Source organism: Primulina huaijiensis, chromosome 7 (assembly GCF_012295235.1).
Source record: "Primulina huaijiensis isolate GDHJ02 chromosome 7, ASM1229523v2, whole genome shotgun sequence".
NCBI classification, from domain to species: domain Eukaryota; kingdom Viridiplantae; phylum Streptophyta; class Magnoliopsida; order Lamiales; family Gesneriaceae; genus Primulina; species Primulina huaijiensis.
Genome location: NC_133312.1, coordinates 782,925 through 802,352, shown reverse-complemented (window position 1 = coordinate 802,352; position 19,428 = coordinate 782,925). Strand labels below are relative to the sequence as shown.

Genomic DNA, 19,428 nt, shown 5'->3' with positions numbered 1-19,428 from the left:
ATATTGACTATTTAAATCATATTAGCTGAATATTGAACATTATTTAGACCAATCGAGGCCCGTAGTACGTAAACGGGTTGGGCTTTGGTCACAATTTAAATTAAGTAAAGAAATTTAAAAAAATATGCTTCCTGGGCTACACTATTTTGGGCCCATCGTTCGATTTGTAGTCTAATTGGAGCTAAAATACCCACAATGGCCAAGCTTTATTTGAAACGATTTTCCGATATAGCCTTAATATCAGATCAGAATAAATCTTTAATAAACTACGCTATATATTTAGTTTTCATAATAAATATTAATTAATCATAATTTTTTTTATCATAATACAAAACTATATAATATAAAAATGTTAATTTTTTTTTATCATCAATGTGACACCAACATCAAATTTTCATTGTTAAAAAAAAAGATGTCGAAATCAAAATTATACCGTCTCCACTATCTGATTGAATTCATTATCAATTTCAATTAAAAATTACAAAAACAGTTTATCAACTTCTTCTAGTCCATATTATTCACATTTCTTTATTCCTTATATCTTCCTCAATTTTTAAAAATTCATTATCTTTTTCAAATTTAGCAACCACTAAATCTTTAATTATCATTTTTATCAAAATATTATTTCACAAATATAACAAAACTTCTCCATTTGCAACTATATGTAGACCTACTTCATTCTACGTACTAAAAATAATTTATTTTACGACACATCTTGTGTGTTTCGTCGTTAATTTATACTATTATATTAAGGTTGAGACACTTAAAGTAACTAACTTTGGTGTCATGGTCTGTTTTAATAATTATATATATTAATAAAATATTAAAATTTTAATGTAAGTTATATGTAGTTCAGCATATAGAGTCATTGTTTCTTTGAGTTTAGGTTATAGGTTCAATTCTTACTGAAATCATTTTTTTATTCTTTTATTTTTCAATTTATTTTTTAATTTATATATCAAAATTACAGTGTTTTCCCTCACTATTTCTTATAATTATATTTTGATTCTCATTTAAATATAAATAAAATAAATTATAAAAATTATTATAAAAGCACGGGATGCGTGCGTCGGTGCACTAGTATCATATAAAGAATTTATCACTAATACTAACTAACTTCGTCTCTTGGTATAATCATTTTTTAAAATGACGATACTACCCTTATCCGACTAAACAAATTATCTTACAAATGACAATATTATCATCATCCCACAAAAAAACACACACACGTATATTTAATATAATTGCTAAATCATTTATAAAAGCATTCAAAATTTACACACATTCTAAACAAATTATAAATACAATAATTACATTCATCATTTTTGTTAGACAAAATGCATGTTATCCAAACAGTAAGTTAAAAATTATAACAAAATAATTACATATATTTTCAATTAAAAAATTAAAATACATGACAAGTTACTAGCATAAAATAATTATTTAGAAGACACTTTTGATTTGTTCATTCTAAGAGTTCAATAATTGACCATTAAACCCCACACCACACTTTACCCACTTTTTTTTTGGTGTCACTTTCCCCACTTTAATTGCCTTTTTCTTCCAAGTTTCATGTCTTTTTATTTTAATCAAAGAAAGATTTGAAAAAAATAATAATAATAATAACGAAGCTCTTTAATTGTTTTAAAAAGCGTGATTTTTAGGTTAATTAGCACTTTCACTACCACTTTAAAAGTACTCTTATAAATCAAAGCTCATAGTTTTTTAGACTGTGCTAATGGATTGGCAAAACAAGTGTTTAGCTCAGGTCATCCATATTACATCACCTGAGGCTAGCTGATACAGAGGTCTCCTTACCTACATAAAATATATACTTTGAAAGAGAAAAAAATTATATATGTAAATTCTGAAAGGAAAAGCTTACTTGTCTGTCATCACAAAAAAAAAAAAAATTTATTATTATTATTATTATTGACGTTTGACTTAAAAAAATCAGTTGTGTATGTTCTTAAACCAAGATTTATGTATGTTTAATATAATTGAAATTCAAAAACTGACGAGATATTGATTATGCAAGAGTGATTTTGGTTTAAAAAAAATGGTAAAAGCTAGGTTAATTTCCCATATATATTCAGCAGCTCCCACCAGGATATGCAAACATAATTAAGTTTAATCGATCGATTTAAATTTTTTTAAAAAAATATGCAAATGTTGCTCTCTCAAAAGCCACAAATCATAAAGGAAATATACCAAGAAATGACAGCCTAATGGGGTCTAATAAAGAATGAAAAGCAAGCTTAAAAGCAACAAGCGCCCAAGAAATTCCTGATTTTTCACACTTTCATGACCATACCAGTTTACCTAAACTTTTGGATCTTTCTTTCTTTTTTCCTTAGTGCATTTTCTGCAAATTAAAAAGTTTAACCCTTGAATAAGATTCAGCTTTTTGGGAGAATTAGTTGTCCAGGAGAAATCTCAAAATTAACAGATTATGCGTATAATTCCTCAATTGGTCTGAAACATATACGTAAATTGGAAATAATAGTTTTTCATTAATATACAGTAAATTTAAGTTAAAACCGCCTCTTCAAAAAACATGGGATCCACATTCTACGTACTCATTATAACATCCACCACCTCTTCGATAAATGATTTTGCCTTACAATATTTAGAACAGTAAACTTATAATTTATAATTATGGTTGTTCCATTAATACATTTATAATAAATAAGCATATGAATAAATAAAAATATAATGATCAACTTCAATAAAAGAGAGTAAGAGACTGAAACCAATAGAAACAAACCATTATTTTTTATCCATTTTCATTAATTATTAGTACATGCAAACGTGCATAAAATTTTGGCGACGCGTCCAAAACAATTATCTTCAGGAATTTATTTTTTTTTTTAAATCCAAAACCAACAATGTTTATTTCAAGAGTAATTGATTCATGCACTTTGCCTCTTCAAATCTTTATAAAACTTCATAATAAACTCTTCTGCGGCTTCATCCACACGCTTATCTTCATCAATCCTCGCATCACTCAATGGAAATGGAGAGTCAGTTATCCTCAGTTGCCTTACCATCGGGCTCGGCCCAAATCCAGGCAAAGCCGGTGACGACGCCGCGCTGATCATCTCCAGAGCCGACGCCAGTAACTCGCCATCGATGGGTGGCTGAACGTGTGAGTGTTTTCGCTTGTTGATAATAAAGCTTGGGAGGTGGAATGTAGGGTAAGCTGGGCTGTTGCTGCAGCTGAACTCATACTCGAGGTTGCCACCAGCATCGTGGAAGCGGCGGCCGGAGTAGGAGGCGGCAACAAGGTGGTGGTGGAACATGAGGTTGTGTATGGCAGCTTTTCCGGCGATCTTGCCACGTTGAATCATCATGTTGAGATCTGAAAACAATTTTCCCTTGGATATGCCTTTACGTAGCATGAAATATAGGACTCGGACTATGCTCCAGACTTTCTTTGCTATAATTGGTAGATTTTGCTCCATAGCTTTTTTATGAAATTTTGTTGGGATGTGTGTAATTCGGTGGTTTTGATTTTTGAGACGAAGTTTGGTGTCTTATGAACGGGGTATTTAAAGGGCCTTTTAGACGAGCATTTGAGATGGTACTTTAACTAAAGTGACCTTTATCAAATAATAATTATAAATCTTGAACAACTGAAATAATTAAGGTCACTTTCACTTTACACTTTAGAGCCGTTGGTACTCGGAAAATTCGTGCCTAAAGCTTTGCTTACTCATTAAGCTGTACGTATAAGATGGCAATGCAAACCTGTTAAAGTTGCATTTATATATGTATTTCAAACGTTCATTATATCTAAAGGCCACAATTATAGATTTTGATCAGACCATGTATTATTATATAGTAAATAAAATATTTAAGAAACAGGGGCTTTGATTTCTTTTCTTTTTTTTTTTTTTTTGTTAAAAAAGAATTATTATGCGAGAAAAGAATATTGGGATGTTAATTAAAACTCTTTTGGTTTCACTTTAAGCTATGGAAAACATAGTAACTCACATCCCAAAAGCATCATTAATTAGTTAATCACGACTGTCTAATTTCAGAAGCATGATCAAACATAGGAGTTTAGCCACAAACGGAGTCAGTTGAGAAACTATTTCAGTAGTTAAGATAGTAAAATCAAACAAAAGACCAGTTGACGAACATGAAGCAGAGGCAGTGGACATTATCATCTTCATTCAAGACCTTCCAAGCCACCGCTCGCTCGTACGAGATCGGCCGTCCCATGCTCGACAGACATATGCCACTTTGAAGAGATGCAACACCCTGTTCATAATGTTGTCAGAGTGGAAAGAACGTCAGCTTCAAATTAAGTCGCGAGGCAAACTCTATCAGAACACCAAAAATATATAGCTTTCACGGGGAAAAGAATGATGTACTGAAGATTCAGGGTTTTACGAGCATGAGATCACAGAAATACATTATTCTGGCTGACTTCGTTCATTCATCATTATTCTTAGTTGCTGAGATCACGGTTTCGTGTCATTACCATTAGATTGTGTGCAATGGAGAGAAAAGAAGGCAACAGACCTCAGTCGACCTTGTTCACAATTTTCTTGACATTTGCATGTACTAACGCAAGCAAGGATGAATCTATTAAATTTTAGTTCAATCAAATGATTTCATTAGCCAATAATAACTAACACAAGCAAGGATATGAATCTGTTAAATTTTAGTTCCAAGTATGGGAATTCCCTAACCTGATTCATTATCTGCGGAAACTGGGAGCAGAGATTTTTCCTTCCACGATCATCAAATAACTTTTCCAAAGGTATGTCTGGAAGCGCAACCAATGTCGTCTCAAGCATGTCAAGACCGGCTTGGTTCGAAAAAGTAAAAACAGGCAACGCCTGCAAAAGTTTAGAAGTTCCATGCTTAAATAAGATCAATCAAAACATATGCTGTGCTCTTTATATATATTATGAGACTGGATGTGAAAAAGGGGTTACCTGCACTGAGCAGCACATAATGGCATCCGAGTAATGCCAAAGATCTTTGAGAACAAAGTTGTTACCTTCACCGGTAAATTTGAGCAGCTCAGCTCCCATATAGTTTCTAACAAGATAATGAAACGGGGGTGAGCTAAACAATTACAATAAAAATACAACATAATTGTATGCAGATATTTTTATCCATGAATATGTTAATTATAATAGCATGATTAGACCACTTTGATACAGAATCCACGACTTAAAAAAAACACCTAAAGTAGGCTGGGCTTTAAAATAATGTCCATAAAAGAACAAGTAGTCTTGATTTTTATATGCAAGTATAATAGTAAAAAGTTTTTAATTTTTTTTTTTCAGCAAATCTAAAACGGAAGGCTAGAATTCCACATTTTCCGATTTCTAAAAAGTGCTTTTCTACTAAGACTTCCAAATAAGGTCTTCTTATTATTATCTAATGTATTTATTGTTATCACATAAGTATGAGAGTAGATCCTACATCCAAAATACTAGACTATTAAATCGGAGAGCTAAGTTTACTGGTCACTCGACCTTTTGGGACATGTAACAGTTATATACGTATCACAGTAAAGTTGCATATCTCATAAAATTCATACATAAAATCTTTAGATATATGACATTCAAGCACTAAATAGAGCACCTGTAACTTCGGGCAATCCAAAGAGCAAGAGTATGTGCTTCAGGAGTTCCAAGCGGTGATCGAAGGCCAGCATGAGAACCTAGATGTGATGGCGAGAGAGCCAATGCAACCCTTTGAACAGATGATATAATGTTACGTAAATACTGTCGAGCCATTGATGCAACATTATCTTGCATGTGACTTTCAAATGCAAATTCAAATGCAATAGAGACAACAGATCTAGAAGAACCACTACTAAGATCAAGGTCTTTTGAAGGCTTGTTGCCTACTGCGCCAGTCTCAAGAACGGATGCCAGATCCATTGTGCGATTTGGGCTGGACAACTCCTACTTAGAATTGAAGCCAAGTATCAGATCATCATTGAAGCCGAGTATCAGTTGATGATACTACGTGAAAGAGTTAATCAAGGATAAATCAAGTGGGAACTTATAGTAATAGGACTTTTACAATCAATAAATCTACTGATGGCTATTATCAGCATCTTACACTAGGCATTTAGTCCTCTTAGACATATTTCTGCTCAAGAAAAGAGAAAAGTCGTGTGTGAACATTCACCTTGCCACAATCAAGTGGAATGATACGGAAACCAGAGAGCAGAAGAGGAGCATTGTCAGCAAAAGATGGATCGATAGGGGCAAATATGAGTTCAGAACATGTGCCAACAGCATTCTCATCCGTCCCGCTACAGAGCTGCCAAATTCCAAAATCAAATGTATTGAAAACTTCTTGATTTCAGAATGTAAACGCAGGAAGATAGTTGGCAACTCTTTTTATAATACTCAAATTGTAAAAAGAAAACATGAAAACTATGACTACCCTTTGCGAGAAATTTAACAAACAGGGAAGGAAACAATTACCTGCAACAGGAACACATCTCTCGGCATCACTGCAACATCCAGAGAATAACCAACACTTTCGAGCTTAATTACTTCCAGCAGCTATTACAAAATGGGAAATGCGTGAAAGTCACAACACAGTCTGCGAAGGCCGATATCATGTTACACTACCAAGAAATTCAATGCACTTGCCTCTTCATTCTCAATGGTTTGAGCCAAAGGGAGGATAACATGACCCCCAAAATTACCAATTCCAGGCTGTCCTAAATAAGCACAGGGACCGATTGTGACAGAAGTGGCTGCATAAGCATCAATGCTGTTGTCAGCCCATTCGGACCTGTGCTCTCGTAAAAATCTTAATAGTAAGGCAGGAGGCACATTCTGCATCGAGAAAAGGACGAATTGAATGAGATCAAGAAATTGAGAAAAAAAACCCAAATGGAAACAAACACGTGGTGAACATACCTGTAAAAGCATAGATGCTTTGGCACATAAGACAGCATCACGAATGGATGTACATCCATTTGAGCCCATAAATTTTTCGGGATTAGAGTTGACAAGAATAGTAACATCATCCACACCATCATTGCCTATAGACGTCCATCCTTCATCACTGAATCCGTTAAGAGCTTCATTGAATCCCCTATAAATGATTGCGTATATTTAATGTAAGGAATGACACATAGAACTAAAGACAGGGTGTAAAATGGTAACCAACCTGCTGAGCTGATGGGTAAGTGCCCGTAGAGCTGGTGGCCGTCTTCCCCAGTTGGTTATGCTGGCCTGTGAAATATCTTGAGATATCTGCCTAAGCTGACGAAGAGCCTGCATTGGTTGATAAAGAAGAAAGAAAGGCAAAACACGTCAAAATTGAAAGAAAAGACTCCAGGCCCTCCATTTTGTGATTCAAGAGTTATAGAGCATTCAAGAAAGTAGCTTGAGTCTCTTACAGCCATCGTGGTCTTTTGAGCAAGCATAGTCGAAGATTCATAAAGTGGGCGCAAAACCTCGGGAACACTGGATGCCTAGCCAAGAAAAAATATAAAAAACAAGCAAGTGCAGTATAAAGCAATTTCTCCAACTATCAGTTCACTAATTGAAACAGTTGATACAGTCCCATTGTCCACAGATTTAGAAATTTACACGGCAATGTTGCTCACAACATCAGACACTTCTTCATACACATTTCAACAATAAAATGAAAAATATAATTCTGCTAATGAAAATTAACAAGTCGGAAAGAAAAGCATCATAACATGAGGCTATACAAAGTCATCAATGACAAACAAAAGTACCTCCAAATTCATGTGGTCTACAATGTGGATAATCGACCCTCCACCCTCACAAGGTCTAATAAGGTAACCACTAGGCAACATTTCTGCTCTCACAAAGTTCAGCACAGGTGGCATGCCTGATCCATTCTGAGTATCGCTAAGTGATCTTTCACAGACCTGAAATTGCTCCAAAACTTATAGTAGACTTTGAAAATGAGAAAAAGACCACTAAAATTATGAGCTAAAGAAGGTTGCCTACCACTAGGCTGCCATCATCCAAGACCGAAGTATACCGCAGCAACCAAAAATCACGACCTTGCGCCAAAGTAGTTGGCGCGTACAGCTAAAATTTCAATGATCTCACAAGTGGATTTACAAATTATAACCAAAAATAAAATAATGTGTTGATGTTAACATACACCAACCTGCATGTATAAAATTTCTATGGTCCCGCCACTGGCAGTAGGTAGCACATTGAGCACATCCACAGCTCGGCAATCGCGAAACCATGAAGGTCGATCCTTTAGCATTTCTGCAACCTACAACAGACCTCACCGTTTAATTTTGATCACTAAAACCTAAGAAAAATCACAAGGCGAGAGCAAGAATGAAGGAAACTAACCCTGTTGGGCTCTAGACCAACCAGGCCACAAGCTCTTGCTGCCACGCCAGTGCAACCATGAGAAATAGAGATGATTCCAATGGAATCCGGACCAGGCTATTCCAAATTTAGGGCAATGGAAAAAGGGTAATATCAGTTCAAATAACCACAAAACATGGTAAAGAGTCCATCCATATCCATTATCATGTAAAAACGTTTATCCCCAACTACCGCAAGAATCTTGATCAAGGCCATTGTTTTATATAATATTTTTTTATCAAAACTATAAGGTAATCTCACTGATCATACTTTAAAGAGCATGGAGGACCATTATATATATCGTATCTTCTGACATGAACGACTAAATAATCATCATTGAATATGTCGACAAATATGGGTAATAATAATGCATATCGGTGTCTTACGTATTTTACCCGAGAACTGTCCCCACATGTACGAATACTTAAAATTTAACGAATTTAATACGCATTTTACCTTCATTCCAGGCATTTGAACCCACTCAACAGCAGTTCCAGTGGCCTTTGAAAGAAACTCTGTTAAAGTCTCTTCTGCAATGGACAAAAGCCTGGGGAAGAATATCATAAAACCGAATAAGTTTCCATAAGCCTCCCCCACACACAAAAAACAAATTGAATCACATGGTGGAACAACAAATATGCACCCCCCCCCCCCCAACCTTACATCAAGAAAATGACCAACAACCATAACTCTACTCACTGGTGGACACCTAATGTATTGAAAGGCTGGCAAAAAAATTAAGGACTCTCCCTTTTTTCACATTCGAGTAACTACCCTGCTCACTCTTGCTAGGTACCCTCCTACCAATACTCACCCTGCAGGACTTGTTGCATCCCTTGGTGGACGCTGAGGCACCGAGTGATGTTTTTGACCAATCAATACCACAGATTCACAGCCGGTGCCTTTCATCATAAGCCCATTCTGCGATAGGAATACAATCAAACCTGATTTGTTACTTCATTTTTAACCCCTAAATTTCAATAGTGAAACAAGAAGATACAAGACTCTCACGCTGGGGGTATGTTGGCGAAAATAACTGTTCTCATACACCAATTGGGACACTTGTTTCTGCAGCCTATCATTCTCCTCCATTAAAAGCTTATTCATGGCTGTGAGTTTACTATTCACGGATTGAAGCCTCGAGGCCTCTTTTCTTTGCTTATCTCTACATCTGCATTTTCAACACCATATTATAACTTCCAGCCCGTAGAACTCATCACACTTTTAATTAAGTCATTAATTATTTGATCAAAAGGACAGGCGCCATAACACAAAAATCTTCAAATATATAGTAACTTCCTGAATATTGTGATCAATCCTGGATATAAATCATGGGTTCGAGTCAGAACAATCAAACCGATCATGAATCAGAACCATATATACAAAAATCCCAAGTAAAAACCAACAATATAGAATATACCAATTATTAAACTCGGACTATAATGTTCCCATCTAAGGACTCTTATGTTTCATATTTTATAAAAAAAAAAAATGAAATAAAATACAAGCAGAATTGATAATCAGAAAACTACCTTCTGTTCTGGAACCAGACCTTGATTTGCTTAGTCTCAATGTCCGATAAAATGGGGAATTCTCTAATCACCTGCTGCCGGCGCATTGAACTTGGCTTTGGACACTCCTGATACAACTTCTCCAGGACTTCAACCTGCTCAGGTGTGTACCGGACATATTTCCCATTGTCTACGCCCACGGATGCAGCCGATGACACTGCTCGAGACACCGTGTTACCATCTTTACAATACATAGCCATCTTTCACGTACAACGTTAATTTAATGTAAGAAACTTAAAACAACGCTACACACCCTCTAAACTTCCAAATCTTCAAGCCTAATCCCAAATGTTCAAAACTTCGGGCTATTATAATTTATTTTAAAAAAATCACGGTCAAAAACAGAAAACACTTCAGTGCTCAGCCAAGAAATTCACCCAAACATTTTACATCATTTTTCACATCATTATTTGTTTCCATCAAACATGCCTCCAATCCCACAAAATTTTCTTCATAATAACAGCCAATTTAGTGCCCAACCAAGAAATTCATCCAAAGATCGGAGCTTTGAGCCTCGCAGCTTGAATCCAAACGAAGGGAACTAGCCACTGGTAACATCTCGTCTCCTCCCAAGAATCTTTTTCCACTTTCTCAAATATCAAAAGCTTTTGTTCACTCCAAGAAATACGACACGTGCATGTATACGCGTACACATACAGATATACGTGTGTAATATTTACAGATACTTACATGCATAAAACCTGATGAAAATGGACCTTGGCCCCTCGGGAGATGTAAATAATCTGAAAAAGTTGTTGGTAAAGACATCAAGGAAAAGGGAAATTAGAGAATTCTGGGACCACCCCTTTGTATTCGGACCACGAATCGTATACTAGTCCCCGTTTTCACTGGCTCGCTTGTTTTATTTTTTGCTTTGGAAACTGATCGAACATATTTAAACTATACAATTCTATTCATAATTTACAGGTTATTGAATCCAATGATAAATTTGTTTGTTTTTCCCTATTCGAATTCTCTATCATGTTTTAATAATTTTTAACATAATATTCTGAAATTTGTGCTCATAATCGAATTATTTAAGTTAACAAATAACATGCATGCATCCGTTTGTACGTAAATATACATATCACTATACAATCAAGTGGATATCTGGTGTGTTTTCAGATACTCTTTCGTTCGCTACTATACATGTAATGCTTCGATTTGATTTTGTTATTACATACACGATACTCATATTATCAATAATATAATTATGTCGTTTACTGGCTATAATTTTGGTACTAGGAGTAGTATATTTTTTGGTAGGAAAATAATTATAAATAACCTTCAGAATTACATATATTTCTAAATTCCCCTCGCTTGGCATGTAACTTTTGTTACGAAAATAGCGATATTTTGAGGGGAAAAGGGCGACAAGGGAATCGAGAAGACCTGTGGGGAATGGCATTTGCACATAACTTCATCATGAGATTTTTGCACGCGCCTCCTCGCTTCTATTAATTACTATTACATATTTTCACAAAACATTTTTGCCTTTTCTATTTTCTAATATTTAATGTTTCTTATTTTAGTACATTTTTTATTAAAGAAACATAGTTATATAAACCCAAAAAAAAAAAGAGCAATTGTAATGGAAAATTTCATGAGATTCAATTTAAAAAAAAAATTGTATCCGAATATTACTTAAAAACATATTTCCAAAAAACTGGATAGGATGAGCAAAAAGTAAAATTATGAAATCAAAAATAATTGTAGAGTTTATCAATAGTAAAATATATGCAAAAATTTGAGTGAGACGGTCTTACGGATCTTGTTTTGTGAGACAGATCTTTTATTTGGGTTATCCATAAAAAAATATTATTTTTTATGTTAAGAGTATTACTTTTTATTGTGAATATCGATATGTTTGACCCGTCTCACAAATAAAGATTTGTGAGACCGTCTAACAAGAGACCTACTTATTTTAAGTAATAAGACTTAAATATTCAAGTTTTGTTCGATTAATCTTGATAAAGAATGATCTTCACTTCGGACTCCATAATCTATAACCGGTTTTTTTTAGTACGATGAAATCGAAAATTCTTATTTTTTTTTTGGACACCGGATAAACCCATGTGTTAAGGTAATAATCTGCAAATCACACATAATTATAAATCATATCGAGCAAATTATGTACGATAAATTCGTCCAATAAAGTAATGACAGATATAATCAAATCAGTATTCAAACATTCGTATTTGCCACTAACTCGAAAACCAATACACCATTAATCTACAGCCAAACTATTGAGAATTTACGAGAATATAATAATAATAATAATAATAATAATAGTAATAAATATTGATTGCGGAACAATCTAACAGCAGTCCCGGACGCATGCCTATTCCCACCTAACCTGCTTTCCCATCACATCATCATTTTGATTTCGATTTTCTAGTTGGAAATGTGAAACTCATTAAATTCAAAATGATTACTTCAACATCTCCATTTTCAAATATTATATCAATTATTAGAAAGATCAGGTTACTTGAGTCAATATTTTGTATTTAAATATGATTTACGTAAAATAATTATGTATTTAACTATTTTTATTTTATTTAATTTTTTTAAAAATGGTTTTTGTACTTCTATTAAAATTTAATTTTTATGTATATGTATATATTTTATTGTTTCAGGGTATAGTTTTCATGGAGAGGCTCAGATTCAGAACAAGATCTCCAACCCTGCTTTTTTATCTGATTGCTACACACCGTGTTCTTATCCTGAGATGGTCCGGGCCAGCCCATTTTGAGTAGCCCACTTCTTGTAGGGTATCCATGGCCCACGATTTTCATACTGACCCTACTCCCATGCTGTTTAAAGATAATTGTTCTTTTTTTAAAAAAAAAAAAAAAAAAAGATAATTTTTCTTGCTTGGGATCCCTTCGGTAGTTGGGCTGCTTTGCATGTGCATGGGGGAATGTGATTTTAAAATATAATACCTCGCAGGGTTACCTTTCTAACCCTCGTTTCAGTCATCAAAAGCCAACCATTTTTCTCCCATCTCTACCGCTGCTCTGCAAAAAAATTTACAAATTATAACCAGCAAATTTTGAAAAATCCAATTCATATCATGGAGCATTTTTTCAAAGATTACAAGGAATTTTCGTCGGCGAATGATGAAACAGTCACTAAGTTCAACTATAATAATGGTATTAATTTCACGGCGGATGATATGCTGGATTTTCCAAAGGAGAAGGAAATGATGACCAACGCGTTTGCCGACAGTTTAAAGGTTAATTCCGGCCACACCTCCGCCATTACGGCGGTTGACAGCTGCAACTCAACGCTTTCCGGCGGCGTTGACGGGCAGTTTAATGACAGCGATAGAATCAATGAGTCTCAGTTCTCTGAAAATGAACTATGTGTACCAGTAAGTGCACAGTCTTGATTCGATTTGCCGCATTTTTAACTTTCATTCTCATTTTTGCCGGCACTAATTTGGTCTCATACATCTCAACAGTCTGATGATTTGGCGGAGCTGGAATGGCTTTCGAATTTCGTGGAGGAATCATACTCAACCGAAGACCTCCACCTGTTCATCCCTCTCACCGCCATCGCCGAGAAAAACTCCCCCTCCGACTGTTCTTCCTCCTCCAATTCCACCCAGCACTCGCCTCTAATTTTCCCCACCGACGTCATAATCCCCTCCAAAGAACGTAGCAAACGCTCAAGAGCCGCCCCCCGCGACTGGTCCACTCGCCTCCTCCATCTGTCGCCGCCTTCAGAACCCAAAACGGCAAAAAAATGCCTCCACTGTGCATCGGAGAAGACACCACAGTGGAGAATAGGCCCAATGGGCCGAAAAACTTTGTGTAATGCATGTGGAGTCAGATTCAAGTTGGGTCGCCTTGTACCCGAATATCGACCCGCCGCCAGCCCGACCTTTCTTTCCTCCGAGCATTCGAATTCGCACCGGAAAGTTTTGGAGCTCCGAAGGCAAATACAGCTTCAGCAACATAAATTAGTCGACAACGTATCCGACGGTTGTGATGATTTGTTGATTCAGTCATCGTCATAGCGTGCACGGCCCAGATACAAGGCAATGATTGGAGGGAGACTAATACAATGAATGCCTATTCTCAGTTCAATTTTGATTTTGAATGTCATCTCTGTGAAAGATTTTATTCATTTATCTTAAAAATTTAATAAGAATTCACAAAGAGAACTCATTAAAATTTATCTTTGTCAACAATGATTCCCGTTTCGCCTCTTGCGATCATCCTCCAAAGTCGGACTGATAGACGCACCGGGAAGGTGAGTTGCAATCATTGAATTGCGTGCGAGGGCTTTGTGCACCGACGAAGGTGGTGTGGTGTCCATAATTTCCTTCAATTTTGGGAATTTGCACATGGAGGGCAACATTTATATCGTTATTCTAATGAATTGCTAATTAACAAATAAAATAAATATTTATTAGTTTAACATGGATTACAGCGAATAATTGACCTATAAACATGTGCAGATTAAAATATCGGGGCAGCAAAGAGATATTGAACATCGAATCACAATATAGAACGATAAATCGATATATAGAATATAATGATTTATAATTTTGATGATTTGTATATTGGTTGAATTGAACAGGCCATCCCTTTATACCAAACATAACTCCGAATGGTTGCGATATGACTTTGAACAAATTAAATGCGATGAATGCGCTTCCAAGTACGTACAATGCATGTGCCCATAATATATATATAGCTCTCGAAAGTGCATGAATTTGACATACTATATGCACGTGGAGTGGGGAAGAGGAGCGGCACATGCATTTATTTGATTTGCATGCACTCTGTGTTCTCTTAAATATTTTTCAATATTTGGTTAGACTATGTGTGTCCCATGTTATTTGGTGATCATGCCATGATTTGACTGTCACCTCTGAATGAAACTTAATTTCAATTAAAGATTTTCTCCTTGGTTGATTATAGTAGGTGCACTCTTTTTATCCTGGACGTCGATGGTTGTTTTTTTTAACTGTACTAGGTATTTAGTGGCTATCGGATTGGAGCCACGAAGGACTCTCAATGATTACATACAATATTATATGATACCCCTGGGATAGCCCGGGTCATGGGTTGTGTCCGGGTCAGGGATATGGATTATTCCCGGGTTAGGGGTGATCAGGGGCAATAGGTAAGTCTACAGAGGAGTCCGGATCTCGGATGACCCAGGACACTGGATGGATAGCTCGTCAGGGAAGATTTATGGAAAGGGTTCATCAGCAGACCGCGCTACGAAACGACCAAGACGTCTTCCTGAGATATTGAATGACCAGGCTCCCATGCAAGCTTCAGGGAAGCTTTCTTCCCGGGCCACTTCGATATGAGCGTCGTACTTGAGTACACCAGTAGGGTAGGGTGTAGGCGGCCGTCCTATCTCTAATACTAGGTGGTTGACAAAATCAGACAGTCTGGATGTGACTAGTACAAGATTTAACATGTCAGGATATAGGATACAATCAGCCGCCCTACTATAATTAGTAGGTAGCACAAAGAACGAGGTCATCATTACTTCTCCTACTATAAATACCAGGTTCTCTCTTTGCATTGAGGATTCATTCATTTTTTGCCTACACTCTTACACTAATATCACAACCATCACTTGATTACATTGGTTTTTTGCTTGAATCCTTCACTTACTTAAGTATCGGAGTGGCCACGCCGGACACCCCTCCGGCGCCCATTCACGAGTTCATCTCCTTGTCTGCAGGTCACAGGAAAAGTCATATCTCACACTGCTCTTATTCCCTTCATTATCTTGATAGCCGATCCGGTGGAGCACCTGACCCGTCTCATCCATTTCACCCGGATCGCATCATTATAGAACATAAAAACGCGGTATGGCCATGGTGTGTACGTGCAAAATTAAATTTATGGCTCCCTAACTTACACATATTATATTTTGGTTATGTTATAAGTCAATTTACAGTTTTAGTACAATAAATAACATTTTGTTTCAGATTTTAATAATATTTAATCGGAATGATAACATGGAACCGGAAAATGCTTGTGTGACATCGGAAAATGGTGAGATGTAAGATGTCACGTCATCAATTTGGTGAAAATGACTAAATTGAAAAAAAAAACATGCAAGTTATTGAATAAAAATTGTGAATTGATTGATGATAGTAACAAAAATGAAAAATGTATAAGTTAAACGATAAAAACACGCCACACTATGGTGTTTCGGGAGCACATACTAATATTTAGTGCACATAAAATATTTATATTTCTAGTTGGTTTAAATATTATTATATCCCTAAAAAAATTTGAAAAATTTCAAGACGATTCAATAATATGCGAGACATACCTCATCGTATTGTTCATACTCACAATACTTAGCTAAATAATTTGCCAAATTAAATAGTTATTGCTAACTTAGTTAATCAGCTGCTCATACAAAATCGAGTTAACCTATGCTCGACAGAGAACAATTTTTTTTCATATCTCAATATCATTAGATGATATGTGTTAACGATTACATTAAAGTTAGCCTTGCAATATTATTAAGAATAAAACAAATACAAGTATATTCATATATAGGATTTTTTTCAATTGTAATTCATAATATATCCTACATACGAAAAATGTATTTTTCCATATATATATATATATATATTATATTAATTATGGAATATATTAATAAAATATGTTTTGAGTCCTATATAAATTTATTTGGAAGTCTATTTAATTATAACACATTTTTATGGTGGGTGAAATGGGCTTTGTTCAGTACAATCTGTGGCCCAATGGCAAATACGACTGGACTCGGACATTTAACTACCGTCAACCGCCACGATCCACCACTCCTCCGGCGGTTACTCTGGAATTTTAAAAAATCCCTCCTTCCTTTCCTCACCAGTACCATTCTTATATATCTTATCAGAACCCAATTCATAATCAAATTTCCGGTTCTCTTTACCTATCTACTTAACTTTTAAATAAAGAATTCAGATACAATGAAGCTTAGCAAAATGGAAACTTTCTTGGGGTTTCCCTTCGCTGTTTTGATAGTTCTGTCTATCGTCGCTTCTGCTCCTGCCGCGGCGGCCGAGGAGTTCAAAGTGGGCGAAGATCAGGGCTGGCGGCAGCCTGCCGCCAATGAAACTGATATGTACTCCAGATGGGCTGCAACTAAGAGATTCCACGTCGGAGATTCACTCCGTAAGTGAACATGTTATGCATGATTTCATCTTCTCGATTGTTTCCCTGCAAAGTAAACAATAATGGATGATACAGGGTAATCCATGATTTTTTTGAGCATGAAACATAATTCTACTAAACATTTATGCTCTAAATTTAACCTTTTCATGTGATCTTGCTCGAATACCTGAATATTTGCGTTGAATAGTTCAGAAAGCCATACGTAGCTTCATGTGTAAATAAACAATTCATGCATGGTCTCATTTATAACTTGTTTCTTTGCTACCAACATTGTGTATGATATTTAAAAAATTCAATAATGAATACAGGGATGCACCATATGTCTCATATAGGATGAATTATATATGATACATTAATATATATTTGCAATAAAATAATATGTAATTACAGAAAATGTTTCGCTTTGTTTCTTGAGTACAGGTTTTGAGTACAAGAGCGATACAGTTCAGATAGTAGACAAGTGGGGATATTATCACTGCAACTCAACTCGTCCAATTTCGGTCTTCAATGATGGGCACACCCTGATCAATCTGGATCTATCTGGCCCACTTTACATCGTGAGTGCCGACCCGGATCACTGCAAAAGCGGGCAAAGAATGATCGTAGAAGTGATATCAGTGAACCCGAGATCTCCTAGGCTGCCGTCCATGGATGCTTCTCCAGCACCGTCGCCATATTCGAGCGCAGGAACATTCTCAGTTGTGACAGAAGTCGTTTTCTTCTATGTTGTTTTTGTCGCGGTTTCTGTCATTTAATGTTGAAAGATAAGTGCTATGTTTAGGCTTATAAAAGTTTCGTTTTGTGTTTCCAGCCTCCAGGTTTTTTTATGTTCTTATCATTGTATGTTTATTTTGGGATTACTCATTCCTGTTTATGTGTAGGATTTTACAATGGTTTAATTTGTTGTCGAATTTTAATCTTTTATGTTGTATTCATTTGATGGGAAAATTCTAGGGTGGCTTTGAATGATCCGAGTAGTTTTTAAAATCTGTCTTGAATTGTTTATTCATGTGTTTATAGACTTTCAAAATAAAATATTGCGAATTTACGGAAGTTCGGAAAGAAAATAATAAAAAAATTCCGAATACGGGAACCCTTTTTAAAATTAACTCAGCAACAAAACTGCCAAAATCTCAGAATTTTCCAGTCGATTTGTTGAGCGGGGAGTCAGCTTCACATTCCACGAGAAACTAAAGTTTTTCCAACCACTTCAAACTTCGATCACACTCCTTTTGTTATTTGCTGAATCAATTTCATACTTAAGAACTCTAAAAAAATGTCGCCGCCGTAATGCAACTGCCGTTTGAAAATGATTTTTGTATGAAAGTTCTTCAGGTTCATGTCAACCTGATCGTGTCACGCAGAACCAGGTTCTGAATGTGACGGATAATGAGAGAATGTGACGGCTTCGGATCGCCTTTCATGAATGTATATCTGACCTGCAAAATAATACGCTTGTTTAGATCAAACTTGGCTCTCATCAGACTTGGGGGGTTCAACATCATCAAGAAAATTATCAAACTGCGTCACTACCTTCTCCTGGCTCTTATCCACCATACCCCTGACAACACACGATCTGTGGAGTGGTTGAAATGGTCCTAATCATTATCTTACCTTATGGAAAGGAACAAATAAGAGGAAATAAAAGGTACAATGGCCCTTGTTGAGCAAAGGGATTTTGATCTCATGTGGTTCTCGATTTTGATCTACCTCGTCTTTGGCTCACACTGGAGTCACGGTCCATAAATCTTCTTCTTATAATCGGTAAAGCCTCCGCCTGCTTCGATGCTACCAATCTATCTTCCTTATTCTTGCGCCGGCTTTCTTCAACGAGAACCGCAGTTAAGACATCGTCGAATCTTAGAAAACCCATAAGAATATTGTTGGTAATGTTGATGATAAGTTGATCATATGAATCTGGTAGACTTTGAAGTAGAAGCTCCGCACGTTCATTTTCCCCTATTTTGTGCCCCATGGAAGTGAGTTGGGAAAATAAAGTATTTAGTGTGTTGATATGGTCGGTCATCGATGAGGATTCCGTCATCCGAAGAGTATAAAGCCTTCTCTTTAGGAAAATCATGTTTTGTAGGGACTTGACCTCGTACATCTTTGTCAGAGTATCCCTGATAACTTTTGCTGTTTTCATCTCATTCCTCTTTCCATCATCTATAATCTCCACCGGTCTATCTCTAATAGCCGCCAAGCAATTCTCCTTTCTTAAAACTGATTGTATCTTTATTTTCCACAGCATAAAATTGTTTCCGTTAAACTTTGCTATCTCGTACCTTCCCGCCATTATGTCTACAACAATTTTAGTAGACTGGACAAAATAAT

At 35.9% G+C, this 19,428-nt stretch overlaps 4 protein-coding genes across 6 annotated transcripts; 2 read left to right on the top strand and 2 right to left on the bottom strand.

Moving 5' to 3' along the window:
- Nucleotides 1-2,912: 2,912 nt before the first annotated feature.
- Nucleotides 2,913-3,464, bottom strand: LOC140980756 (uncharacterized). The gene has a single exon (XM_073446801.1). The coding sequence runs from the start codon at nt 3,462-3,464 to the stop codon at nt 2,913-2,915; it is 552 nt and encodes a 183-aa protein (XP_073302902.1).
- Nucleotides 3,465-3,984: 520 nt separating this feature from the next.
- LOC140981329 (homeobox-leucine zipper protein ATHB-15-like) lies at nt 3,985-10,683 on the bottom strand. 3 transcript variants are annotated; one of them, XM_073447697.1, is made up of 18 exons: nt 9,890-10,678; nt 9,369-9,528; nt 9,172-9,278; nt 8,814-8,904; nt 8,340-8,435; nt 8,143-8,256; nt 7,977-8,060; nt 7,739-7,894; nt 7,394-7,468; nt 7,162-7,268; nt 6,909-7,086; nt 6,636-6,824; nt 6,465-6,545; nt 6,163-6,297; nt 5,608-5,933; nt 4,950-5,055; nt 4,701-4,850; nt 3,985-4,266 (listed from the first exon to the last, which is right to left on the bottom strand). In XM_073447697.1, exons 1-18 carry the CDS (start codon nt 10,126-10,128, stop codon nt 4,120-4,122), a joined length of 2,541 nt encoding a protein of 846 aa, XP_073303798.1. In that variant the 5' UTR covers nt 10,129-10,678; the 3' UTR covers nt 3,985-4,119. The 3 variants fall into 3 exon arrangements, with proteins under 3 accessions (XP_073303798.1, XP_073303797.1, XP_073303799.1); XM_073447696.1 differs by having other exon boundaries at nt 6,636-7,086; nt 9,890-10,683; XM_073447698.1 differs by lacking the exon at nt 6,163-6,297 and having other exon boundaries at nt 9,890-10,680.
- Nucleotides 10,684-12,818: 2,135 nt separating this feature from the next.
- LOC140981517 (GATA transcription factor 9-like) lies at nt 12,819-14,042 on the top strand. Its single transcript, XM_073447939.1, has 2 exons — nt 12,819-13,301; nt 13,392-14,042. The coding sequence occupies exons 1-2, from the start codon at nt 13,002-13,004 to the stop codon at nt 13,947-13,949; spliced, it is 858 nt and encodes a 285-aa protein (XP_073304040.1). The 5' UTR covers nt 12,819-13,001; the 3' UTR covers nt 13,950-14,042.
- Nucleotides 14,043-16,818: 2,776 nt separating this feature from the next.
- On the top strand, nt 16,819-17,891 carry LOC140980106 (early nodulin-like protein 7). The gene is made up of 2 exons (XM_073445786.1): nt 16,819-17,094; nt 17,515-17,891. Exons 1-2 carry the CDS (start codon nt 16,890-16,892, stop codon nt 17,847-17,849), a joined length of 540 nt encoding a protein of 179 aa, XP_073301887.1. The 5' UTR covers nt 16,819-16,889; the 3' UTR covers nt 17,850-17,891.
- Nucleotides 17,892-19,428: the final 1,537 nt, after the last annotated feature.